Consider the following 27,341-nt stretch of genomic DNA (forward strand, 5'->3'; position numbering starts at 1 on the left):
CTAGATTGATCACATCCACATGCCAGTGAGCATGAAGGGAATGCTTGAAAAGGATTTGCTACTTCCAGCATCTCCCACAGATGGGAATGGGCTCTACAGATGGTAACTTCAGCTCTTGTCTGCTTCCCCCCAGAAGTGACTTTGAAACTTTTATTACTTTTTCCACCTTGCAACATCAGTGCTTGCAATACCCAGGCCCTTACACAAACAAACCCCACCAAATAAATCAGGGCTTTCAAGAGTTGCAGGACCAGAGTTATTTCCTGAGGCAGAGGACTTTCTTTAAGAAAGCCACCGGCAAACAAACGTTTCAGACCTACCTGCACTCTGCTGCCAAGTTTAATATTACAACATGGATCAGGTTTGAGTAACATGTCTGCTAACCACTGGAAATATAAGCCCTGAACATGTTTAAAGATAGTTTAATAGAATAGAAAACCAGACAATTACAACTTTTACCCTAAGCATGGCTAAAAGCCAAATAATTCTTTTCTGAATACACAAGTTTGGTTTGGTTGAGTTAATCTCAGATGTGGCCATGAAAAAAATAACTGAAATTCAAAGGGGAGGTGATAAGCATCCACATCCAACAACTGTTTTGGATAGGGAGAGGTCATATCCAGAGACAACTTTAAGCAATAACTTCAACTTCTTTTTGCATTATCTCTACCTGGATGGTCTCTTCTTCATGGACACTTACTCTGCTTGCTGACTTGCTTTTTTAACTGCTTGTTGAGGACTTGATTATTTTTAAACATTAAAGATTATTTAGCTTTTAGCAAGAAGGGAACACAAAGGAAAATTACTGATGTCTCTGGTGTTGCTTTAGATTTCCTGTTTCAGTGGCAGCAGCCTAACCTTTTAGCACATTATGAAACTCTCATATTGCACAGTAAAGCTCAAGATGAAAACACACACTCTCTCAGCTGAACTTTGATGCAATTTTTTCATCTCCCTAACAATCTCTGTATGAATCTTTGGCACAAGTTCCAAAGTTTTGAGTTTTTCATTGCTTTTGAAGGTTTTTATTATTGTTAGGAATCCTTACACGTGACTCTCTTAGAAAGTATCATGAGTCATAATAAATAGGCTGGATGTTATTATAGCATTTTATATAATGGTTTCTCCCACTACACAGAAATGTGGTGGGTAACATTCAGAAATAAAAGGAATTAAAAACTTTTACTGTAATATCACCCTCCTTTTTCACTCAAATGTGGTGCTGCCAACTTCTGCCTCCGAATCTGTTCTGCTGAGTATTCAAACTCAGATTAGACAAGGTCTACTGAAATACAAGCAACAGGTTTGACAAATGAGACAAAGAATGGAGTGTGGACACATCCACCCTGCATCTTTGTCTTTTGATAGCAGGGAATGTCTTTTTCTGTGTGTTGGTTTGGCTTTAATTCCTGCTGGTGTCTTTGCATGCTCCTGGAACAACAACAGAATAATATAAGCAGTACTTTAACCTTCAGAGAATCACTTAAAATCATAAGGTAAGTGGTAAATTATATTCCTTCCTAGCGCTTTAAGAAAGGGTCTCTGACATCTATACTGTGCAATGTTAATGGAAATTGTGCCCCGGTGTTGTAGTTCTGCTGGCAGTGTTAATATGGTCAATCTCCTCAAAAGCTGTTTTCCGTTGTCACTGTGCCAGTGCAGGATTATTACTCAAAATATGATTGTGGGAGCTGGCAACTCAGATAATATTTTGTACCACATTACATTTGTTGCAAAAAACTTAGTCTGGAGGAATGGTTCAAAAGAACATCAATTATAATTTGGGAAAGATTTTTAAGCAAATAAAAATTAATTCAAGTGGAAGAGTTTTTAAATTTAAATGAAAAAGCTTCTTTTTCTTCTTCAAATATGCAAAGCAGAACACTGCGGGGGAAGAGCCTATGTTTTGGAGTCTCACATGATGTTCTAGAGGCAAAATTCAACTTGTTGGAGGGTAGATGAAGTAACATCCTCTATGATGGCACTCTCCACAATGCCCTCACTGCCTTACGTGTGGCCAGAAAGAGGCAAGCTTTCAACATGCAGCTGAGAGGACGGTGTAAAGAGCGAAACTTCAGATGGATCTGAACTTGGGAATACTTCTGAGATAAAAAGAACCTGTGTGGAAAGGATAGGCTCATTGGGGGATAAACTGCTGGCATTTAAAGGCTGTGATTGATTAAGCTATAAACTAAAGAGCAGCAGGTGGGGAAACACACAGTTCAATAAACCATCAGCAAGGGCTTAGAAATTGTGCCATTTTGAGTGCAGCAGAGGCCAAAGAGCAGAAATAAAGAATGGTAAAAACAAACAAAAGTGTCTTTCAAATGAGACATGAAGAAGGAAACAAAACCTGCAACGTGTAAATTTACACACATGCTAAAAATCCAATGAATAAATGAAGAACATTAAATGCCTAGTCTTACAATAAGACAATACATGACAGACGCACGTAGGGCATCGCAGTACCAGAACATAAAATATACACAAAAGATAAGAGTCACCTCTCCTGATGATAGAGTAGTGAGATTTATTAGTGAGATCTTAGAATCAAATCAGTGAACAAAGTAAGGACACCACATGGGACACAGAATCTGCATGAACAGAAATGCAGACTTGAAGTGTATGTAGTAGGTGGACTGCCTGCCTGACCAGAAGGACAGATAAAGTCTGCTGAGAGAGATCAGATGGGCAGGGTCAGTGGGAAATACAACCAAAATTGTACTTCAGGTAACCCTTGTGTTTTCTGGACGCTGCACAACTGGAACATAACACAGGCTACATTAGACTACATCAATGCCACTTGACAGAGTGGTTGGACAGTGGTTGGAAGCCACGGGGGAGATGCAGCCCTTCATTTGGTCCTCTTTAATGTGCAAGATCTGGACTTACATCTTCAGCTCACAGTTGCTGTTCTTGTGTTTATATTTAAAATTCACACAGGCTTTACAAAGGACAAGCACGCACAGCAGTTGCACCCAGTGTCAAAAGGGACAGAGACATAGCAATGAGAAAGCTTCTGAAGAGGAAACAAAAAGAACCAGCTGGAAACAGTAAATTCCTACACATGGAGCCGAATTTCCTGAAGGATGAACAGCACAGCATCAGTGTATGGCATCTACTAAAGTTTTGAGAATAGGCAAAAAGAAGTGGGCACAGATAATCTCACTACAGGGCAGATTATTAGAAACAAGAAGTTGAAGCAATATCCAAAAGAAAAACACAGAAAGGATCATAAACCAACAATTAAAGGAAAGCATAGTGAAAGAACCATAAAAATAAATGTGAGCAGCAGCTCGAAACAGGAATCAAAGCTATTATTAAATCTTTCTTTAGATGCTTGAAGACAAAGAAGCACACTGGAGACCACTGGATTGAATGACAACTGGAGAGTAAAAGGAAAAGAAGCCAAAACATTTCCAGAAAAGCTAAATTATGTATTTGCATGTGTTCACTGGAATAAGCATGATCCCCATACTTGAACCTTTCTTTCTGAGGGAGTTGGCAGAGACACTGCTTGAAAGTGTGCTAACTGGGGAAGGCTGTAATCCATAGTATGCAGAGCAACAAATCCCTAGGCACTCAAGATTTTTAAGGAAGTGTGGATAAGAAACAGCAGATCTACTAATGGACCTACCTCTCTCTTCAAGCTTGCTTACCAGAGACTGGAGGGTGGCAATGTGACACCAATCTCAAAAAAATATCCCAGAGGGGCAATGAGGGGATAGGACAGACAATACTAGTGGCTGTCAAGCCTAACATCAGTGCCAGGCAAAGCACTAGAAACTGCAATAAAGAATAGAATTAGTGTGCACCTTGATAAATATGATCTAGTTGGGCAGTGCCGACACGTCTTCTCTAAAATCAATATTTACCGTCTAGGCCTCTGGACACTTTTTTACAAGGTCAGCAAACATGCAGACAAGAGTGATCTGGCTGATATGGTCCATTGGTAATTTCTTGACGTGGATGAAAGCTCCTAATGGGTGAACAGATCAGCAGGCACTTCTAACTGGAACTTGCTGTTTGCATTTTTCTATTGATTTGAGAGTTTGTTGTTGTAAAGAAATTATTTATACCTTACTCGTTATTTCTGAGAGTGGAACTGAAATGGCTTTTGTTATTATCCACAGCTTACATGATGCTGGGACTTGAACAAGAACTACCTGCCTGTGACTCAACGCTCACACAACTTGAGATAAAGTTTGTAGGTGGACAGTGCATACAAATGAATTTATAAAACTTCATTCTGTGCTTGACACCAAAGGCAAATCAGGGAGAGACTGTGGAGTACTGCTATCAGCTTTTCATCACTGCACAAGTACTGCTGGTGAGTTTCATGTGCTTGATGCAGAATATATGAGGGAGTACGTGAAAGGTGAAGATAGTACAGAACAGTATAGATCCCTTATGACTCAGATCTGCAGTGTTCTGCACATGCACTAACCATTAATAGGCTTCTAGACAAAAACTTCAGAGCATATTTTAAGCTATAAAGCCTTCAGGATTTGACCACTTCAGAGATCACTTTTGTTTATGATAAACTCCCACTTAGAGATTATCAGTTGTGTCCAAGCCAAACCTGTTCCTAGCTTTGATTTTGAGGCCACTCTCCTTCCTTTGCTGATGCTGTCAAGGAGTAAGCCTCCTTTTTATGGTATCTTACGTTACAACATTGCACGAGTACCTCTAGTTACATTTTTAAATGCAAAAAAAAAGGGGGGGAAAAGGAAAAAAGGGGAAAGAGATAGTAATATTATATAATCACTAGAATAGCTAAACAGTACTATTATCACTTTTTGATTTGTACGTCTTTATCCTTAATATACCTATGTAAATCACAAAATTCTAAAAGAAATAAACAGAGGATGAACAGAAGTAATGAAGAAAATGTATCTGCCTGTAGAGTTCTAGATAGTGATGTATTTAATTCATGCTCATTAAATACCTGTCCCACCCCAGACCCTGTGTGTGTGTGTGTGTGTGATTTATTTGTGCAGCAATCCAGAGGCCAAGAAGGTCACTCACAAGGCAAAAATCAAAAGTGATATTTATTCTGGCTCCAGGAAACATAAACAGGCCAAAATACTCACGTGTACAGCTGAGACATAGGGGTGCAACTTCCCAAAGTTACAGGAACAAATCCCAACCTGTTCAGATCACAACCTGATTCCTGAACGCAGCCAGGGTCACTCAGATCCAATCCGACATGCACACCGTAAGGTAATGGGAGAGGCAGAGAGAAAGACAGAGAAGGGAAAAGGAAAGAAGTCACCACACTGATGAGCAGCAGCAGTTCCTCAGGAACATGTGGTCGCAGCAGCAGCTTCACAGAATCACCACCTTGGAAAAGACCTCTTGGATCCAGTCCGACCATTCTTATCTGCCACTAAACCACGTCCCTGAGCACCTCGTCTACCCATATTTTAAATACCTCCAGGGATGGTGACTCCATCACCTATCCGGGCAGTCTCTGCCAGTGCCTGATGACTTTTCTGGGAAAAACTTTTTCCTGATATCCAGTCAAACCTCCTGTGGCGCAGTTTCAGGCCATTCCCCCTTGTCCTGTCCCCTGTCACTTGGGAGAAGAGGCCAGCTCCCTCCTCTCCACAACCTCCTTTCAGGTAGTTGTAGAGAGCAATAAGGTCTCCCCTCAGCCTCCTCTTCTCCAGGCTAAACAACCCCAGTTCCCTCAGCCACTCCTCGTAAGACCTGTTCTTCAGCCCCTCCACCAGCTTTGTTGCTCTTCTCTGGACATGCTCCAGAGCCTCAATATCTTTCTTGTAGCGAAGGAACTGAACACAGTATTTGAGGTGCAGTCCCACCAGTGCTGTGTACAGGGGCAGAATAACCTCCCTGGACCTGCTGGCCGCGCCATTTCTGATACAAGTCAAGATGCCTGTATGCCTCTTCCAGGCCACGTGGTCCAGGCGGGTCTGATTGAAATAACAGGTGGGAGAGAGAGAGAGCATGGGAATAATCCAAGATATCCCAAGCTCTGTCCTTGGTGAGGTCTGCTGCTGCACCATCTCCACTATTCATTGCTGGCACCACAAAACAGACACACAAATGGCCAGCCTTCAGACGAAATGTTTAAGGCAAGGAAAGAAGCATAGTCAGGCTTTATATTCCACCCCATGACTTAAACATTTGTCACAGAACTCAAATCCAAAACTCAGATCCGTGCTGTCGATAGTGGTGACCCTTAGAAGAAAAGGAGAGGATGAGGAGAATAAGGCTGAGGAAGAGAGAAGGAAAGGGGTTGTCACGTCCTGGATCCACGAGCTGTAAACTCGTGCCTAGGCCTCTTTCGACGTGCCCAGGGGAAAAGACAGGGGGTGTTTCCTAGATCCACAACTCCCCAGTCAAAAGACACGGGGTATTTCCCAGATCCACGAGGTGTCAACTCGTGCCCAGGCCTCTTTCAACTTGTACTGTTGAAAGACAAGAGGAGTTCAGGATCAGGATATACCGGATAGAGGAAGAAATATAGGGAGGAAAAGACAACCAGGATGGCATGTGTGATTATCCAAGTGCCAGGATTAATATAACAATAGCCAAGTGAACCAGTACAAGTATGAATCTAACAATCGAAAAAAAAACCAAAACAGTTTAACAAATTGGGTTGAAATTACAGTTCTTATCCTTGGTTTTCTACGCCTTTGATTACTAGCAATGGCAAATAAACAACTCCAATCTTAATGCATAACCCACAAGCAATAATAATTTTGGAGCACTCAAAGGCGTGCCACCTATTTTCCCAAAAATTTTAAGGTTCAATTTTGTAACCAGAATCCCACTGTCTCAGATAAACTTAGGAGGCTTAAAACCAGAGTATTAGGAAACTTGAGGCACATATAAAGCCTCATACTAATCTGGTTTCTCCAAAGGATGGAATTTGGAATCTCAAGGACAGAACTCACAGAACTGTGATGATGACATCCTCAAGAGTATCCTTCACCACCACTTTCTTGATCCCAGTAAAGATCGATTGGTCTAGACCTCTCTTCCTGAGAAGCAATAATAGCATTAACAGAGAATATTAACAGAGAAATATGCAACTTCCTTTTGAAAGGAAATATTCAACTTAGGGAAACCTCAAAATCTGTAATACAAGTATAGTGAAAGTAGCTACATTAACCATATAAAACACAAACACAAAGTCAACAGTTGTGGGAAAAGGTCTCAGCCTGTCTTCCGTGATGGAGGTTACAGCAGGGCATGTCAGGACACGTCCTTGATCATCCACCTCAACCTACTAGCAACCTCTCCTCCTTAAGCAGTCCAGGGTACTGTTGGACACTTTTGCTGCGATGTTCACCCTTTGCTGGCTCATGTCCAAGCCAGTGTTCACCAGAATTCCTAGCTTCTTTCTGTAAAGCTACTTCCCAGTTAGTTGGTCCCCAGCCCCTAGTAATGTGTGGGGATGTTACTCAACTGGGGCAGGATTTGGCATTTCCCTTTGTTAAACTCCACGAGAGTCCTCTTTGCCTATCATCCCCAGCTTGTCAAGATCCCTCTGAATGGCATCACAACCATCTGGTGTATCAGCCACTCCTTCCAGTCTTCAATGCTCCGCAAACTTATTGTCTCATCAGCCAGGATCATTAATGAGGATGTTAAACAATATTGGCCTCAGGAGTACACTGTTAGTGACTCCTGCCTCCAGCTTCCAGTGGTCCAGCCTCCAGCTGGACGTTGTGCCGCTGTTCATAATATTTAGAGCCTGCCACTTCAGACAGTTTTCAGTCCACCTCACCATCCACTTGTCTAGCCAGTAGTTTATTAACGAGGATACTATGACAGCCAGTGATGAAAGCCTTGCTAAAGTTAAGACAATTAACATGCTTCACTTGTCCACCAAGCTAGTCATTTTACCACAGAAGGCTATCAGGTTGGACAGGCATGATTTTGCCTTCATAAACCCATAGTGATGACTCCTAGTAATCTTCACATCCTTAACATATTTCGAAATGATTTCCAGAATTATTTGCTCTATCACCTTCCTGAGTATCAAGGTAGTTCCCCACATTGCCTTTTCTTCTTGAAGCTAGGCATGACATTTGTATCAAACTTTCAGTCTTTATAGTCTGTGACCTTTCAAAGTTATTTGAAACTGGTTTTGCAAAGACATGCCAGTTCCCTCAGCACTTGTAGATGCAGCCCACTGGGTTCCATGGACTTGTCTGTGTCCAATTTGTTTAAATGTTTTTATCTTCTCTACTGAGGGTAAAGTCTCCACTGCTCCAGATGTTCCCACTGGATTCAGGGGCCTGAGATTCCTGACAACAAATCTTACCTGTAAAGACAGAGGTGAAGAAGATATTGAGCACCTCTGCCTTTTCCACATCCTTTGAAACCACCACCCCTCCCAGCAGCAGGCCCACATTTTCCCTACTCTTCCTTTTGCAGAAGATACACTTGCAGAAGTTTTGACAGTGCAAAGCTATTCAACTCCTCGCTTTTCTCTAAACTTTGTCAATTGACTGGTCCACTGGGAAAGTTCTCAGACAGAGAAAGATAAGATGCTGTTGTCCTCTTTTTAACAAATACATGGACAGTTTGGGCATCTTTGCTATGAAAGGCTCAAGTGCAATCCCATTTTGTAAGAGGAATCTGAACCCGTGTTGATCCAATTTAATTCAGTAACTACCAGGCTAAAGCAAGTTCTCAGGTTCTCCTTTTGGAACTTATCCACTTTAATCAAAGTACTGAGATGTTTATTAGAGCATGAACTGGAATTTAAGTCTCCTTCTTCCCTTTCCCCACAAACGAATACTGCTACTACTGGAGCTCAGTCGCACTCATATTCTCATTGTGACCTGTTGAATGCTTACTTATTGGTATAAAGTCCAATGACTAGACTGTGTTCCTCTTATGAATCCAGCCCTTGACTTGACAACCTGAAGTCTTCAGAAAGATAAAATGCTAAAAGTGTATTGATTTTTAACTTTAACTCAGGCATGGATGCAGAATGTTATTGTAATTCTACCTTAAAAATAAAATGATTCAGCCACTAACTTCACAGTGAATCCTTATGGTAACAATAACCATATTTGTTAAACCTAGCATTTATCTTTTAACCTTTCCTCCCACACACTTTCACAGTCACAAGCCCCGTCAGTGAGGACAGGACAGACACAGCAAAGTAGGGACAAGCAGAAGGGAAGCCAGGAATCTTGACTTTAAAAGCAAAAATTAGTGAAGACTCCAGGTCAGAGTGTATTTTACTCACCTAACACAACATGTTTAAACACAGCATTGGACATAAAAAGAAAGCATGAACAAACACAAATATAGTGCTAGAGAACACTTTAAGCAGAAGGTGCCTTCAATTAGTTAATTTTTACAAACAATACCACAGATTTTGAAAGGACTGTTAATGCTGTAATACAATACCATAATAATGCTGTAATTAAACAAGTTTTGGATGTTAATCTTACATTTTTAACCCAATACATAACTGAAAATAGAATTCTTTATCCATTTCATTACACTGTCATTTTAGCTGCCTCCTGTAACGCTGCTCTTAGCCTGAACTGAGAACAAAAATTACTTCAAGTTTAGCTGGAAAAAAGAATTTTGGAATTTAAATTTTACCAATAGTTTTTTGACAAAACACGTATCTGTCTGCCCTCAGAAGCAGTCTGGAAACAGCGACAGAATGAGGAACTACACACTGTTACTGCAAGGGGTTTTCCCCTTAGTAGCAAGGTGTTCGTTTTGCAATTTGCACTGTACTTGGCAATCAAATTCCCTAAAAGACCACCAAAGAATAATGCCCCCTCCCCTTTTATTTATGGAATATTCAAAACAAAACTCAAATGAGTTGACCAAGATGACACAGTGATAGCAGTAAAACCAGAAAACAAAGCCTGGACCTCCCCAAGTCCTAGCACCAGCTAAATCCTTTTGCCTGTACCTGCCACCAAACAGCACAACAGCAAAATATATGGCTTTCCCTTTCTCTTTGCCTCGAGTTTCTCTGAAGTAGAGAAATAAAGACTGGTTGATTTATGACTCAATGACTGACCATTGCTCTGATGTAATTTGTCTGCTTGCTTGTTATTAGTATTGCAACTGCCTAAGCAAAGAAACAGCGATGCATGCCCACACATGTCGAATATTCCACCTGCTGGATTTGTTTACTTGGTTGGTGGTTTTCTCTCACAAGATAAGGATGAAAGCAGCAGGACCTACAATCTAAAGCATCTCTGGCACTTTCCAGTGGGAGTCAGGGTTGGGTCCGTTTTGCATTAATTCCTGTCCAAAAGTGCGGATTTTCCCCTCTGATCTTCAAGTGTATGGTAACATATTAAGACTGTCATTCACAGGCACTCAGGGATGCTTAAGCTTAATGCTTTCTGTCAAAAATACTGTAAGTGCTCACTTTACATAACAAGTTGCAATTTAATCAGTCCTGGGAGGGATAGGATTGTTGCAGCTTTCTGGAAATGGCACGATTTATAATTACCCCAGTTCATCATTTGTAATAGCTGTCAGTACACACGCGCGGATTATGTCAAAGCAACTAAAGAGAGTTGGAAATAATCAGCGAATGCACATGTTCAGAAGGTACTTTGCCAGCTACTATATTGCCTACTGGATAATACTTTAGTTAAGCTTGTAATACTACCTACAGCCTTAAAAACAAGTAAGAATTATACACATTTCAGATATTAAATTGTTAAGCAACTCAAGTTTAAAAGGCTTACCTAACAATGCTAAGATTTTCTTCTAGCAATCTGACACCTATAATGATTACACACTGAATTACAAGCAACAGAACAAAAATCAGTTTAGCATTCCACATGATCTATTTGTTGTAAACAATAACGCATTCTGCTACATCTATTTTGGCACTTACTTGCTAACAGCAGATGTCTCTGTGCTGCAACCAACGTTATGAAGCAGAAAAAAGAGCTCCAACTTAAGCAAATGGTGAAAGTTATTCCTAATTTTCTTCCTCCATCTTTATTTTTTTATACCTCAGTATTTTTTCCTTTAATCCATTTTTTTCTGTGTCAATTTTGTGCTATAATTATAGCTAAGACTGACCACAAGTTAAACAGTGAACTGCAATGGAATTTGGTATACTGCCTATAAATAACTCTTCCTTTCTTCCATTCCCTGAAATGGGGGAAAATACCTGCACATACTATGTGGCCACCCCTCTGGTCAGTTTGTAGAACAAAGATTAGAGCATCCATATAGCACAAGATGTAAATATGTCACAGCAGAGCCTACTGTCCAAATACCATCATACCTTTTTTCTTTTTGTTATTTTAATTTTTACATTTTTATAAGATTTTCTAAGGCACAGTATGCAGTTTGATGCTCCTCTCCTCTTTAGAGCTTTGAAAATCCCTCTTTTGTTACTGCAAAATGGTTAAGAGTCTGACAAGAGTCTTCCCTTCCAACTCCCCATTTATATCACAATAAATGTATACCCTAAATATATTCTACTCATACCTTAAAGTCATTCCTTAATGTTAGACTTATTTCAGCCTCTGGACTGCCCATGCATACCACAGGGAGCAAATGAATCTAAGACTGAATTGTTATTCGTCTTGAGGAATTCAGTCATGTATCACAAACTGACTTCTCTCATTCAGCTAAAAATACAAGCCACAGTGTTAAGGTTTATATTTTTCCTCCCTAAAAGATCTACATTATTTTTTATATTTTCCCAGAGTATTTCATATGCACATTTCCAATTCAATCTCTTCCCTACAGGGTTAACAATTAGCAAACTGACTTCCCCAGCTGGTTTTGTTCATCCTCCTGAATTCAGTCAACATCTATCAGAAACAAAGACGTCAAACAAAACATATTAGGCTTCAGTATTCTCTTGTGAAGGTTTGGCCTCCAGCCAGAAAAATTTGTTATTTTCTGTGTAAGCTTTATTTTTCTTTCCCTGCCCAGTAGTTCATATGGATCAAAAGAACCATTGCTTTAAAATGGAAACATAAAACTAATAAACACTAGCACTGACATAACGCTATGCACCTTAAATCTTGCATCTGTTTTGGGTATCCTTGTATGTAGGAACATGCTCTGATGTGGGCTTTCTGGGGCTTCAGCTTTTTTCCACATCCCATGAATGTTCTTTGTCTCCAGAGGGAGACAAAAAGCCTCCTAGCCGTGTTAGGGCTCTATTTAAATACCGGTTTCAGAAACTTTGAAGAATGCACATGTCAGAATTAATTTTCTTCTTTTTGGTGTTGTTTTCCAAATAGATTAAATGCATCCCATTTTAAAAAGGAAATTTTTATGATTTTATGATCCTGGCAGTACTGGGGTAAACCATTCCTGCCCTTTCTCACAGATTCTGGCTTTTCTTTGAACATCATGGGCTTTACAGTCTATCCAGCAGCACTTGAACTAGATCTGGCCACATATACACTCCAGCAGACCCACACAGAACTAGGAACAGATATTTGTAAGTCTGCCAAAAGCTGCCCTGTAAGTCAGTCATATCGCCGTGCTTTAAAGCAGGCAGTTGTTGTGCAGGAAGTTGCTGTTTCCAGTAACACATTACAAAAGAGGAAGAAATGGGAGCATGCGACACTGCTGCCTCCTATGCAGAGGTGAGTGCTGCTGCTTCTCCCAGCAGGTTGGGATCCCACCTATGACCCAACTCCAGACCTGCTGAGGCAACTGGACAGTACAGAGACACCTTCAAAGTACAACCCAAGCAAACACATCATTAGGCATCACCTGGATCAGAGACTTCTCGGGGCAAAAGAAAAGCAAAACCAAAGAGAGTAAAAGAAATGAAAGCAAAACAAAAAAATAAAAATAGGCTTCTATTTTGCATGTATATTTTTATTTTTGTGCTCTTCAGGTAGTGATTCAAGGCCTTCACTTTTTTTATGCTGGATGTGAATTTTAGGTACTCTGGGCAGATGCCTGCATCCTACTAGTTGCTGTAGTAGATGAATTGGATGATTCAGCTATACTCATTTCAGAACTGGCTCTTCCTGTCCTGAGACAAGCGACAAATTTAACCAGAGATGTTTTCCATATCTCAGTTGCACAGATTTGTGTCCACAGAGATATTAAATTCTGGCTGTTCAACACCTGTGTGGCTCAGAAGGCCTGAAGCTAGAAGCTAGGTTTGGGCTAGAAGGCAGTAGTCCCAAAACCACATACACACCAATATTCTCAGGCCAGGCTTTACTCATCTTTACCCAGACTGAGCTGAAAAGGCTATCCAGCAGTGTTTTGAATCTATTCACCAGCAGTAGTGGTGGATCAATTTGTTTATTTCTAAATCACAGTTATCAAATCTAACAGTGGATGGTGCTACTGAAGGTGAGCTTAGCACTTATGTCAGCTGCTTATTTTTGTTCCAACTGGCCCCATGGTTATTTATCACATATGTCCTACTGTGGTTTCAGTCAGTTACTTCTTGTTCTAGTCTTCCCAACTAGTAGAAATAACTAAGCCCTGTTCTCTTTATACTTTTGCTTTCACCATTGATCATCTGTTCCTTTCATCTGCCCTTCCAAGAGGGTTTGCTTTGTGCTACATCAGAGCAAGCAGGCAAGCAACCTCTAAGAGGAGCCGAGACTCACCCAACTTCCTCTTTACATTCTTTCCATCGGGCAAGAATGAAGGAAACCTATATGAAAATAGCAATAGTTAAAATCTAAATCATCCACCCCGACTAACAGATTCTGGAAAGTTGGGGAAGATGGATGGTCAAGGATAAGATGAAGACAGGAGCCCACATTGGCTTTCTTTCCCTCTTCCATAACTTAACCATACTGGGACACCCAGATGCATGGTGTGTACACCCCTGAGGTGCCATGTTCAGGGAGGCAAGGCATTCCAGGAACCTGAACTGATAACCTAACCTAGGTATGGTGTGTGTGGAAGCACCACTCTGCTACTTATGCTAGAACTTTTTTAAAGGGTTAAGTAGCTGCTGCTTCTGTAGGCTTCTGTTCTATTAATCTGCTCTTTGCAGATGGAAAGCCTCCTGGAGCTGTTCTGATGCATTTCCACATTTAACTGAATGATACTTTACATTTTTTATGGCCACAATGTGTCCCGTATGTACAACTCCATCTTCAATATTTGCATTTGAAACAACAGTAATTTAAAGTAATTCAATTTGCCTTTCAGCATCATTTTCAACCCACAGGACTAGCAGAACATGACATGTGGCAGCAAAAATATTATTTTCTTACCTCTCCAGAAAGAATCCTTCTGATATTCTTGAATATCAAATACCAGAAAACATGATGTCTAGATCATGTAAGCATTTAGGTAGGTGTCAGATTTCAGATACGTAACAGGTAAGCCTGCTAGCACCAGGAGAAAGTTCCCAAGAGGAACTAATACTGATAAAGCAGAATTATGCATAACCTGTGCTAGGGTTGTAACAAATGAAGCCTTACATGACTTAAGAGTATTCTTTTACTTTATATTAATAGTTTATGTAATCCAGCTCAGTGTCCAATGTAAGGGGTTCTGCTTGCATACCTGAATGAACCTGGAAGCATCAAGCTCTGGGACAGAGTCCCAAATCCAGCGTCAGTGAAGCCACACAGCCCAAAGCTGCTGATGAGGCAGAGTCTGTCTTTTATTAGCTCAGTGCAAGCTTGCTTTTGCCTTTCCAGGGACTTCTCACCTACAATACAGAAAAAGTTTATGGCAGGAGGAAGTGGCACAGCAGATTTAATCAGGTTATGACCAGGGTCAAAGGCCTAAGATCATGTTTTAGAACAAATGACCTGACTAAATAGCTTCATAAGAGGAATACACTTGATGGGATAATTTTTAGTATTCACTAAAAACTAAAAGAAATAATATAGAGGATTTTTTTGAACAGCATGAATGGAAACTTTTACTTTCTTAAGATGAACATATATCTATAAATATATGAAAAGAGACAGGATTAGGGTTTTTTTTTTCCAATGCATGGTCTGAGACATTGCATTCTACCAGTCAATGCAGTGGTGGTGGATGGCTTTCAAGCACTCAGTGACCGCCACCATTACCTGCAGGCTGGCCGCCTCTGTGGAAAGCAGATTGTTAGTTAGGCCTTTATGTGCGTGATTCAGAGAAAGAATCTTCCCTATTTTCCTGTGCTGGCATGCAGAGGAGAGTAACTTTTAGCCCAGTATGCAATTCAAGATTTATCTTGTATCTACAAGTTTAGCTGTTGTTCTCACTAAAACTGTTTTGAAGCATTTATTTCCGAGAACCACAGTGGAGATTTAGTCTCCAGGCTGAGGTTAAGAAAAGCATGGTGTTTGTTATGATAGCAACAAGACGACAAACAAAAATAAGCATTAGAAAGAAAGGATATGGTAATAAAGCATTTTCGCTATTATCTAGCTGTGCACTTTTGGAAACTATTGCAGTTGAGAATCACTTCAGGCTGGGTCTGGTACACTTCCTTAGACAATGGCAGTTGTGTGTTACAGGAGGATCGAGAAAGTCTAGAAGAGCTGCAGTATAAGATTATAAAAACTAAGACTCTAAAGCGAGGCTTTACTACAAAATGATTCTTAATGCTCCCTTCTATGGTTAATTTCCTAAGATCAGAATTCAAATCACAGCCATCCTGCATAAAGATAATGGATATAGAAAAGGATCAGCAAGTCTTATGCTCTGAGCAACTTACAGAATAAATTGAGAGAGGGAGAAAATAAATCGGCTTTCAACAGTGCTGAGGAACGATTACTTATGCAATAGATATCTAAAATGTCTCTTCATTTCTATGTCTTTGTTTTCCTTCTCTCATGTGAGTTAGTAAGTAAATACCTGCATTAATACAGTAAAGAAATAAAACATTAAAACAAATCCATTTACAGTAAAGAGACTTGGCCAGAGCATTTTCAGTGAATTACCTTTCCATCAAAGGGATCCAAATTACAACATAACATAAAGATCTCTTTACTTATTTATTGAATACTCAGGAACCTAAGTGGATTTTCCCATCACTCACTAAACAAAAGAAAACCCCATAGATCAGCATAAGGGTTTGTATCATCCCATTCTGAGTATTTCAATCCCATTTGTTGAGACTGCACACTGAGATTTCAAGGCCAACATAACACAGCTCTGTAACATTGCAGCCGTGGTTAAGAACTGACACTGATATTTGCATTCCTGTGACTTGGGAGTTTTGCTGCTCGTTTAAACGTCTAAAGGATCTGGTGCAGAGCCCTCTGATTTTTCCTCTTTAGCAGCTCAATTTGTCAGCTCTGTGTGTACCACTACCATCTACTGGCCAAAACGAGACTGTGTTTCCAAGCACAGAGATCTACCTTAATTCATATCTCAGAACAGCATAATGCCTTTGAAATTGCTCCTGTCAGTTACTTACACGAGGGCTGCAATGGATTGTGAGATATCACTGCTGGCCTGCAGGGGTTTAAAATCAACATTCCACTGATTACCAAAGAAAATATTATTATAGCTCAAGAAGAGGCCTGTTTTTTTTTTTTTTTTTTTTTTTTTTTTTTTTTAATTCAGAGCCCAGTCGCTGAAGGTGTGCAATTTAGCTTTTAACCAAAAAATTCTGCTTATATTTAAATGCCCTGCAGGAAGTATGCCATGGATTTCATTACCGTGGGTTTATTATTATAAGAGACTGAGGGTGCCTGTTACTACACTAAGGGAGGGGCAACAGAATGAAAGAAAAAAAGTAGGGGGCTAAATTAAATGGGAATTTGCGTGATGGTGCCTTGGGAACCAGAGCTAGTTGTCTTTAAGAAAGTGCAAAAATCTTCTTATTCCCTACACTCCCTCTGGACTTTGCTGCACAGATTTCAAGCAGCCCCACGGCTCCTTTCTTGTCCTGACCCAGCCACAAAAGCGTGGGTGTGCATGTGCATATGAAAGTAGGGGAAAGGAAGAGGGGAACAGAAGGAGAATGTAGGAAGGTCAGCACTGCAGCCAGGAGAGGCACATCTAGAAAGTGCTTTGCTTAGGAGTCATTAGCCACTTACAGCCTCGTGCCACAACCCTTTGCTCTGCCCAGTCATGCTGGGCATCGCCAGCATACGTATGTTCCTACTGCAGACTCTCATGCAGCTGGGATGTGACAGCTGCATCAGGCATCTCTCTCCCTCAGAGGCATGCTGCAAGGGCTTCTAAAGGAACTAGGAGGTAAATTTTCTCCTGGAACGGAGTCTGCAAAAGTAAGCACACGGATTTATTTATAAACCCCAATATCTGGTAGACAAGTTGTGTCATATTTCGGCCTGAATGTATCTATCTATGGTGGGGATAGCCTTCGATTCCCTAAGGCAAAGGAGCAATACGATATCTAACACTTCCCTTTCAGTAACACATTCAAAGAAGCTGGCCTGGCAGAGGAAAATGGAACATTCAGTTGTCTGCTCAGGCTCTGATTAACCCAGTTCTTTGACATGGAAGCACTCTGATGCTGCCCATGGAAGCTACCGTGCTGCAGTCACGCATTTCCATCTTCTTTGTGGAAGAAACAAATGGACTCCCACAAAACACAGCCTCCACAGTCCAGCAGGAAAATTGCTCCAGCCCATCACTCATCCCTGGCAGCCCCAGCTTCCTGGACTGCAGGGAATGGGCAGTAGGATGCATCCTTCCACCTCCCAGCACCTCCTGCACACGCATCCATGCCCTATGAGATACTGGGACCACCATGTGCGTGGAAACTGTCTGCAGTGCCCAGGTCTAGGTCCAGCCATGGGGCCAGAAAGGAAGCTGGTGCAAGCTGTCCCTCTCCTACCAAAATGACCTGGTGCAAAGCTTGGGGACTGCTGTTACGAGACACTAAGGCATAGCAGCTAATTAAAGCTGGGGAAAGATTCTGGAAAAATTACAGCACAGAGAATTATTATTCACTCTTTAATTTTCCAGTAGAAACAATACAGTGAATCTCACTGCCAATATCATCAAGGTCAGCAGTAAAAACATAGTCACCACATACTCTGATAAAGAACAGAGGAGACCTCTGATTAAGGGAAAACAAACAAAAGCTATGAATAACAAAATTCAGAACAAAAATGAGAAAGCAGTCAACAATTACATTTTTTACTCAATAATACCTGCAATTATAAAAGTTAAACCATGAAAGATTTAAAAATAAATATTTAAAGGTCCTTTCCCTCAAAACCATTTCAAAGCAGGAAGAAAATACTGCTTCAACTATTTTTCCCCTTAACGCAAGGTCATCTACATCAGAGTCAATGTTAATCAATGATCACTATTTTTAGGTTAGGGTTACTTATTATACCACTGCCCTGCAAATATATTTAAATGACTTCAATATGCCCCAAGGGAAACTGATAAAAAGCCTATGTCAAGTTCTGTGGAAAAAAAAGTACACCTTCATTAACCACCTCAAAATCTGACAAGACTCTGTGTAAGTAGTAACAGCACTGTAGCCAATAAACAAAGAACCCTGACAACACAGCTTACCCTCGCAAAGAAAAACCATCCTGCAACCCACTCTGCTTGCTGTACTGTAAGAAGGCAGCATTTACACACTTGTCAGTGAATGAGATCAAGGGGATTTGTTGGTTGAAGTTTAAACACATAAAATTCTCATGGGGAAGGGAGAGATGGTCACAACCTTTTTTCTTCCTTCCTTTTGGTGGTAAAGAAGTTATCACAGTTCATACCCACAAACAGCAGACTATCTGGCAATTGTACTCAAAAGTTGCAATCCGCAAATTCTAACAGTGGACTTCACATAAAAACAGTCCCATAGATAAACCTACAGGACTAAACCCAAACTTTAAAAACATGACCGAAGACTCATGTATGGGTCAAACCATCACACAAAATAGACAAAGAAAAGCTGCTCGTATCTTATATGATGGGAAAATCTCAGATTAAGAACTGTGATAGCTATACCCACAAGAAGTTTTTAAAAACAGTAAGCTGAAAATTATATTGGGATCAAAACCATCTGCAGTCTCTTTGACAGCATTTTTGATCAGTTCTGTAAACCAGCACAGAAATACTCTATGTACTAAGTAATTTTTAAAAATAGCCTTATACATAATTATGACATGAACAGGTAACTTTTGTTCCTAGAATTGCCTGCACGAAATCTAACTAAGAGGCAGTAATACATTCCCGTGCACATGCACAAATACTGTGTAAAAACATTTCAGTTGGCCTTAGCTGCTTGCTTAATTCTGAGGAACGTACCTCCATCTCAGGGCTCTTACAAAATTGTTAGAATGAGTCATCATAAAACAAACAAACCAACAAACCCAACAATAACTGCAGCCCTTTTCATCAGCTTTTAGAGATGACTGAAGGCACAGTAAATCCATTCTGAAGTAACTCATCATGACTAAGCATTTGTTTTTCCTCACTGCAATAAAAATAAAAACCAAAATCCCTGAAGCCCTCCAGGTATTTTCAGAAATGTGGGTGAGGACTGGTTTGGGTGGTGGGAGTCCCACGGAGAGTAAGCATCGCTGTCCTGGGCCACTGTAACTGAGGTAGTGCAGAAACCTGAGCTGGGTCCTTCACAACCATCAGACTACAGACCAACTGGTCTGCAAAATTCATCTCCTTTGTCAGCACCTTGACATGAACACTGAAATTGAAAAGTGTCCTTCTGAGGGTCTGCTACACAGGGTTATAGGACCATAGCACCCTTTGGGAAGACCAATGTGGCCCCCCAACATGTTGTCCTTAGCTTTTAAGAGCAGGGTCTCAGAAAAGCATACACGAATACTGCTTGCAGAAATACTGTAGATGAACAGTGAAGCAATTTATTAACATAAAACTTCAGCAAGATTTAGAACAGGTTTTTTTTTCTTCAAACAGGTATTGCCCACAAATATCTTTAAGAGAAGTTGATAGGATTCCATTTCTTAAATAATCTGGGTGAGAGATAACATAGTTAAATCTTTAGTATACTACATGCATTTCAAATTAATATATTAACTTCAGGATGACAAAGCCCATATGCCATTACATCTCTAGACTAGTTTATTTTATAACATGAACTAGGTGTCTCAGGCCAAACTACCAAAACTCTGGCACTACTATGTCAAAAGTGACTTCATCCCTCTGCAAGTTTGGAAATCCACCTGGCAAGAATCCACCATCTGAAAAATAACTGTTCGTTTCACAGAAGGAATGGTTATTAAGAAAAAAAAAACCTACTCTGTAATCTTTGAAATATGTTTCAGAGTTCCTAAATTCAAGGCCAAATTTTAATGCTGGCTCATGAGCAGATTACGTGACATACGGAAACAAAACACAAAAGCCCAAACACTCCCAAAAGGAAAACGCTGCATGAAAATGCCTGCTGCTCTGGGGCATCAGACATGACTGCTTCACAAAATCAGTTGGAGGTTTATGGTTTTCAGTTCCTGGCTTGTCCCAAAGGAGCTAGTCGACCCACAGTTCTGTCTTACACCTTCACATCATCCTGCCACAAAGCAAAACATCTCCAAGGTAGGGAGCCCCTAGGCTCATAGGACAATGACTGTGAGGATTTCTCTGGATATAGGCACCCCAGGGGACTCCTAAGAAGGAGAAAACTGCTGTAGATCGTGGAGTTTCACATGGAGGACATGATCGCTGGCTACTTCTGATCAATTAATTGTTTTCACTTCTGTCAAAATCAGAAATGAGAATGCTTTCTTCCAAAGCAGGAACATCAGCATTAATCTGTGGCAAATAGGCATTTCTGATCCACAGTATCCTGTGGAAGAGTTGGTGGTTCTGTTTATACAGGCACCACAGAAAAAGGGAAATGGCAGCCAGCATCACCAATGTCACGAGAACAGCCAGAGCTACAAGCCCACGGTATGATGCTGAAAGGGAAGGACAGAAATTATTATTAAGTAAATACCACTATAATTATAGATAATTCTAAATATAAACATGTAGTTACTTTATGGAAAACGTATTATTACTCCTTACGTGTCACCCATTTTAAATTACATGTTTAATAGTGGAAAACATCACCTCAGAAGGTATTGGTTCGAAATGAATTATTATTACTCCTTATAAAAAAATTAAGAAAGTACAGAAGGGACTTACTTTTTTCAGAGGGTTCTGTTGCATTGATATCTGAAACAGAAATTGATACTGAGAAGACAATATACCTAAAACCACACAAGAGCAGGCTGTTCTTTGTTTAATTGGATTCATATCAATAGGAATCTAACTGACCGAGTTAAGTATGACTTAATCTGTTACCTAAAATCCCTTAAACTTGGTGGAATGTATTAATTGACATTTGTACAAGGATGAGACACAGCATTTATCCACTTTTTAAAGTACAAATGCATGAGCAGAACTGTGCAGTGGTGGATTAATCTAGCTATTGAGTCCAGCAGTGACCCGGGCATTTTGGGTGGGCTTTGTGGAGCCCCATGTTCTTACTGACATGGTGTCTGTGCAGCTTTCCTAGGCTGCACCTGCCCATCTTACAGGGTCTATGGAGGTCAGCATGATGCCCTGCACACAGCCCACCCACACAATAAAGTCTACCACAGCTGGCAGTAACACAACAGCTGCCCAGGTTCCTCAAACAGAGGTGACCCTGGCAAGCTGGGTTTCTTTACGGGTACTTTTCCTAACACCAAGGTACATAATTATTTAAATGAAAACTATGAGGAAGTAAGCAGTGACAGGGAAAATGTAAAACAACGGTTATAAGCACACAACTGCTTTCTTTTATGAAAGCACATACCTGCATCCATTTTGCATATAAATCCCCTTTTTTCTCTGCATGGAGATATTTTCCAGACTCCATCTGTGGTCCTTAGGCTGATACAGAAATTCCCCTTGAGATGATCTAATTCAGGCTCCCTGATGCCCCAGTTAGAATAATTTAAGGGAGAGCCATCAAACCAGGAGATTGTCTCATCTAAGGGCAGAAGTTATAAAACTTTATAATTTTTGTAATAATAATTATCTTTTTTTCAGTTGGACTTACCCTCACATAAATACTGAATTAAAGAATAACAAGATTTTGTCTGCTTGGACAATATATTACTTTTTTTTAAGGATTTAAGAACATCCTGTGTAATTGACACAAAGAAGCACTACAGGCTGTCTTCTAAGATAATAAAGGCATTCACATACATGTGTACCTACTGAGTACTCAGAATACAAATAAATAATGATCATAGATAGCTTGACTGGTTTTACTATATCATAAAAAGGTAACAAGCATAGGAAAAAAAACCTCAAAGGATAACAGTGTTTTAGAAGATAGTTATACCAGCATTCAAATAAAAAAACAAATAAACAAAACAAAAATCAAAACAGATTCTTTGGTGCAGTTCTCTTCCACCCAGAACTTACTGTCTGTAACAAGCAGGAGGTTCAACCAAACCATTTGCACGGAATAACCGAAACTGTGCAATTCTTCCAGAATGAAGGCATTTTCATCTTCATCTTGAATAGTTAAGAGATTTGATCCTACAGATTAAACACAGAACAAATTTTTGAACAATCTATGCCATTAAAATGTAACACTGCATTTTAAAAAAACATTAAAATTATGAGACTCAATTTAAAAACTTAAAAATTCTGGTTATATGTTTTAAGATCTTAAATCTACAGTTAATGTGAAAATGCTCAGGCTGACAGAAAACTGTTCTCACATTATTTTAAAACCAATTTGAAGGGTTTATATGTTATTCCAGAAATTAATCTTTTCACATGCTGCCTCCAAATCCATAGTTGGATTATGAGCACCACTATTGTTAACCTAAAGTAGAAGAAACACATGCCATGATTTCAGTACTTTCAGAGAATATATATTAAGATTTCACTATGACATTTTGTAGCTACAAAATAATCACTTACCTTGATTTTTGCAGACTTCGTATGCAGTACTGAAACTTGTGCCTTGCAGAACTGTTGAAAAGCTGTAGCAACTGTTTTTGAATTTGATCCAGGGAACAGTTTTTTCTGAACATAAGCCTTTATAGGCAGTGAGATTCTTTTCTGTGACAGAAATAACAGCACAGCTTTATTGTCACAACAACATACACATTAATACAACATTCCACACACTCCTTTGGAGTAATGCTAATAAGCATGTTATTGCATTATGCCTCTATTTTAAAATGGGAAAATCTAGTGGTTGTATATTCTTGTATTAGAACAGTAGAGCTGGTTTTGTTTCTGATCAAAAACGTTGCTGGATTGCAACAGCCATATCAGGACAATCTAACCCGATACTGATGCGCACAGGGAGATATGACCAAATTACAGGCACATCACAGCATTCGAGGCTGCCCAGCATCTCCCAGAGGGCTGAGAATTTCCAAGGACTGCAGAGTTACTCTCCACTAAGCCACAAAGATAACTTCATGACAAATACCGCAGCACAGTGGAGTGTCCCATCGCAGCAACCGGTCTTTCCGGTATGCAATGTGCTACAGCAAAAGGTCCCTCTGACTCAGGACAATTCTACAAGCTCACTTTGTGATTTTTGACAGTGCCCTGGTTTCAGCTACACATGCAACCTATTTTGCTACAAAACATCATTTTAAAAAATTAAGTAAACTTTAGGCTACATATGGTTACACAACATGAGAAACAAATCAGAGAATTAGTCAACTTCAGTATGCAAACCATGCTAGAGAATAATTGTTGTCTTGGAGGATTCCAAAACTGCTTTCTCCTCAACAGATCCAAAAGCTAAAATAAGCTACAGGTGAACCCCTGGTGATCAGTACTACCCAAGAGGAACTATACTGAGAACTGGAAGCTGCCAAAGACTCTGCAGTCCTGGACGGAATGGAGTTCCAGACCTGAATTTTGGATTCAAATGAAGCACAAGTAATTAACAGAGCAATGCAAGAATGCTTTTTAGATACAGGAAAATATCGTTATGTAAAAAAAAAGAGCTAAAAAATCTTTCATGTGCAATCAGCGAAGATGTGGTTCTAATTTTTCAGCTTCGCTCTAAATGCTTCCCTTCTCCCACCCCACAGTTAACTGCAGCAAACTGAATTTATTTCCCTTTGAGATAGGTTATTAGAAATCATTTTTCATGGATAACAGTGTTCACTATAGACAGAGAAAGAGCAAGTAATTCTCCTTCTTTCTATTATTAAAGTTCTCTTTCCATTCTCGCAGACTAGACCTGATGGCCAATATCTTATGGGAAAAAAAAAAGGAGATACAGCAAGGAAATATCAGAAATCGATTTAAATTTTAAATAATACTATCACCACTTCTTAACTCAAACCAATGAATTTCCTTCCATATAGTTTCATTGTCAATACACACATTCGCAGTTGCAAAGATTTCATGTAACACTTCACTCTGACTTACTAGGTGGCACATGGCAAACTGCTCCTTGCAGAAGTCGCTCACAGTTAGCACTTTTCCAGTGCCCTGAAGTATCAATGTAAACACAGCTGCCAAAGGCCTGGGACTCATCATCTTCCCAGAAGGTAAACAAAGACCTAGTCCCATCCGACCACTCAAAGTTAAGCCCATTCTGCCAAAACAAATTTCAAGATTATCTTTCTGATATGCCTTAGCACCACACAAATTCCATTTTCTTCTGGTGGCATCCTCACCAGATATTACAGAACATCTTTTATATCTCCAAAGGCTGAGTAGATTAGAAGGATCTACAGAAGACAGATCCAAGGATGCTCCCAACTTACTTCAGGGAGACCACAAACTATATCTAAACTGCTCTTTTCAGCAAGTGGTTATTTGGGCCTTTGAGCAACTGAAAATGAAACAACATAATTTATAATTTAAATTATATTCAATCTAATAGAAGTTTAGCTAAATACATAAACTAAATAACAAATTATAACTAAAATTAGTTAAATATATCATATAAGTAATAGAATATAACATATAAAAGCTTAATGTAATATATTTAATGTATTATATATTACAGATATTTATAATAAATTATAATAATCATCTAGTGGAAGCTGTTCCTGCCTATGTTTGGAGGGTTGCAACTATATGACCTTTAAGGTCCTTTCCAACCCAAACCATTCTATGATTCCATAGACTATGATAATTTCACCGTTGACACAGCAAGAGATTTTTTTCTGTGCTTTTAAATGTTCTCTATGCCTTTCAGTTTTCCATACTTGTTGCACCAAACTGGTTCTCATTAGATTTATACATGATGTTGCAAAAAAATGGTTAGGGCTCAAGCTTTCTAGGGTTTCATTCTCAGATGTAAACTTCCTATGACTTGAAATGAATGACAGCTCATCATCCTGATACTCAAAACACTCCTTTGCAGCATCATATTCACAGTGAGGGAGATCACTACGTACATCTGAAGTGAACAGCCCAATCCAGTGGTTGTATCCCAGCCGATTCACAATGACTGTGAGGAAAGCCTGGTGATACTGGTCCGTAATGCTGACCAACTCCGCACCATCTGCCATGCAGGTTTTTAAAGCTGAAGACCATGTAAAATTACCATGTATTAGTTTGTATGTTCTATTTCCATATTCCAAGCTATCTGGCACAGGGTACATTTCAGATGAATTGATGATCTGTCCAGATGTGTCTGTTAGAAGCAGAAAGAAAGGATTTATTTTTTTTTTTAAACAGACAGCTTGAACATAGCAGAACAGCTCCTAAAAAATCAGAGCTATTCTTAAAAACAAACCTAAAAATCACAAACTCCTCAGTTTCAGGAAGACACTGTGAACTTCGAAAAGAAAAGTCTAGAACAGTATCTGAAATTCCATCACAGCCCAAAACTCATCACAGGAGTGAATGAGTGTAACGTGTAAGATAAAAAAGAAAACCTGGACGGCTTTAGTCCCACTAATCGGACCTTTGAAGGTCCCCTGGAATCTGGGCATATCCCCAATGTCCAATAGCAGTGGGCTGCAGAGTACTCTTATCCCAGATAACTTGCATGTAATTTAGATGTAATTTTGACACATTTTTCTTAATAATTTCCAAGATTAATTTACAGCACAAAGCCTCGCCTCAACAAATAATTGTGCTGGCACAACAGGATGACAAATTGTGGCTCATAGTACAAGTACTTGTGAGCTTCTTGAGCTCCTATTTACCATCCATAAGACAGTGTAGGGAAGATCACAGTACTGGTACTTAAAAGAGAAATCCTCCGTGCATGGGGAATTAAATATCTTTTGGATGACAAATTAACACAGCAAGGCTCAAAAAAATGAAAGGAAGTGCAGACTTTTTAGATTTCATAAAGAGAGAGCATCTCCCATGAGAAAAAAATCAGGAAAAAAACCATGAGACAGAGTCCCATCTCCACTCCAGCCCAGTCTGTGATTCTGCCACACTCACTTTTCTACAGGAGGCAAATGCCTTTGCTAATGCGTATGAATGCCCACAGTACAGTTTAAACAAGACAATCAAAATAAAGCACAGCCTCAGTTTTCATCTTGTTTGTCACTTTGGATTAATTACTTCTGTCTGTAAAACTTCTTTGATATTACAAAATGAAGTGTTGACTTTGCTACAAGGTGGAGTTACTTTAGACATGGTTCCCTTAATGACTATGAGAGGAGAAGTGTTACGAAGCATCTTAAAATAGTACATTAATTTATTATTTGTCATTCACAAATCATTTAAAATTAGAAATTTCTAAGCAAGAAGAAGTTCTGCTCTTGAACTAACTGAAGCACTCTATTCCATCCCTCAGTGCTTGTCACCGCTTAAAAAAAAGACAGGAAGTGCAGTAAAATGCTGACACAATCCTAACTCAAGCATCACTAAGAAACTGGAGCCCAGCTCACACCTCCTGCTGGGTTTATGTCCTTTCAGCCTCCTACAGAAAATAATTTGAAAGAAGGGAGACTGGATAGGGAAAAAATGGCAGAAGCAAAGCACCAGCTCATCCTTCCAGGAACTGAGACATTTGTTTGGACATTTGAGTAAATTTAGCAGTTCACTACTGCCAGCAAGAGGCTGTCTTACTCCTCCCCTTCTTGCTTCCCTGCTCTTCCAGCTGCATATTCCCATGCACAGTCCTGGTGTTTGCCTAACCCTGCGCTGAGCCAATGCAGCCTGGAAAAGCTGCACAAAATTACATCAACTAAGGAAAAGAGAAATAAGGGGAGAAAAAAAGAGACAGGAAAGCTTTCTGCTGAGTTAGCAAACTGAACTGCCTGATGGTTTGAGTGAGTGCCATGGGTGTCACACTGGGGAGGGAGGACTGGTCCCTTCCCCCAGGAGCACAGGTGGACAGCATCCAGCTCTGTGCACAGCATATTCCCCCCTCCTCAGGGAGCTTCACCCAGAGCCTGTGGGCCACTCTCACATTCACTAGCCAGGAAACGTGGGGAGGGTCCTGAGCACCCACTGCTGCCCCAGTTACCCTGGGTGCCCTGCAGTCTGGCCAACCTGAGGCAACAGTTTTCCTT

The 27,341-nt window shown here is 40.0% G+C and overlaps 1 protein-coding gene across 4 annotated transcripts in view; it reads right to left on the reverse strand.

Moving 5' to 3' along the window:
- Positions 1 to 5,038: 5,038 nt before the first annotated feature.
- Positions 5,039 to 27,341, reverse strand: part of PLA2R1 (phospholipase A2 receptor 1) — a 56,845-nt gene continuing 34,542 nt past the window's right edge. Inside the window, exons 24-33 of one of the 4 annotated variants that reach the window (XM_054069621.1) lie at positions 25,260 to 25,498; positions 24,280 to 24,448; positions 22,801 to 22,941; positions 22,294 to 22,410; positions 21,677 to 21,853; positions 21,022 to 21,069; positions 16,971 to 20,792; positions 15,641 to 15,780; positions 14,494 to 14,641; positions 5,039 to 8,299 (exon numbers count right to left, since the gene is read on the reverse strand). In XM_054069621.1, coding sequence (XP_053925596.1) covers positions 20,575 to 20,792; positions 21,022 to 21,069; positions 21,677 to 21,853; positions 22,294 to 22,410; positions 22,801 to 22,941; positions 24,280 to 24,448; positions 25,260 to 25,498 — 1,109 coding nt within the window. In that variant the 3' untranslated portion in view covers positions 5,039 to 8,299; positions 14,494 to 14,641; positions 15,641 to 15,780; positions 16,971 to 20,574. Of the gene's footprint in view, positions 8,300 to 14,493; positions 15,781 to 16,970; positions 20,793 to 21,021; positions 21,070 to 21,676; positions 21,854 to 22,293; positions 22,411 to 22,800; positions 22,942 to 24,279; positions 24,449 to 25,259; positions 25,499 to 27,341 lie in introns of all 4 variants that reach the window. The other 3 variants (XM_054069623.1, XM_054069620.1, XM_054069619.1) reach the window with 3 other exon arrangements.

Source organism: Cuculus canorus, chromosome 6 (genome assembly GCF_017976375.1).
Source record: "Cuculus canorus isolate bCucCan1 chromosome 6, bCucCan1.pri, whole genome shotgun sequence".
Lineage (NCBI taxonomy): Eukaryota > Metazoa > Chordata > Aves > Cuculiformes > Cuculidae > Cuculus > Cuculus canorus.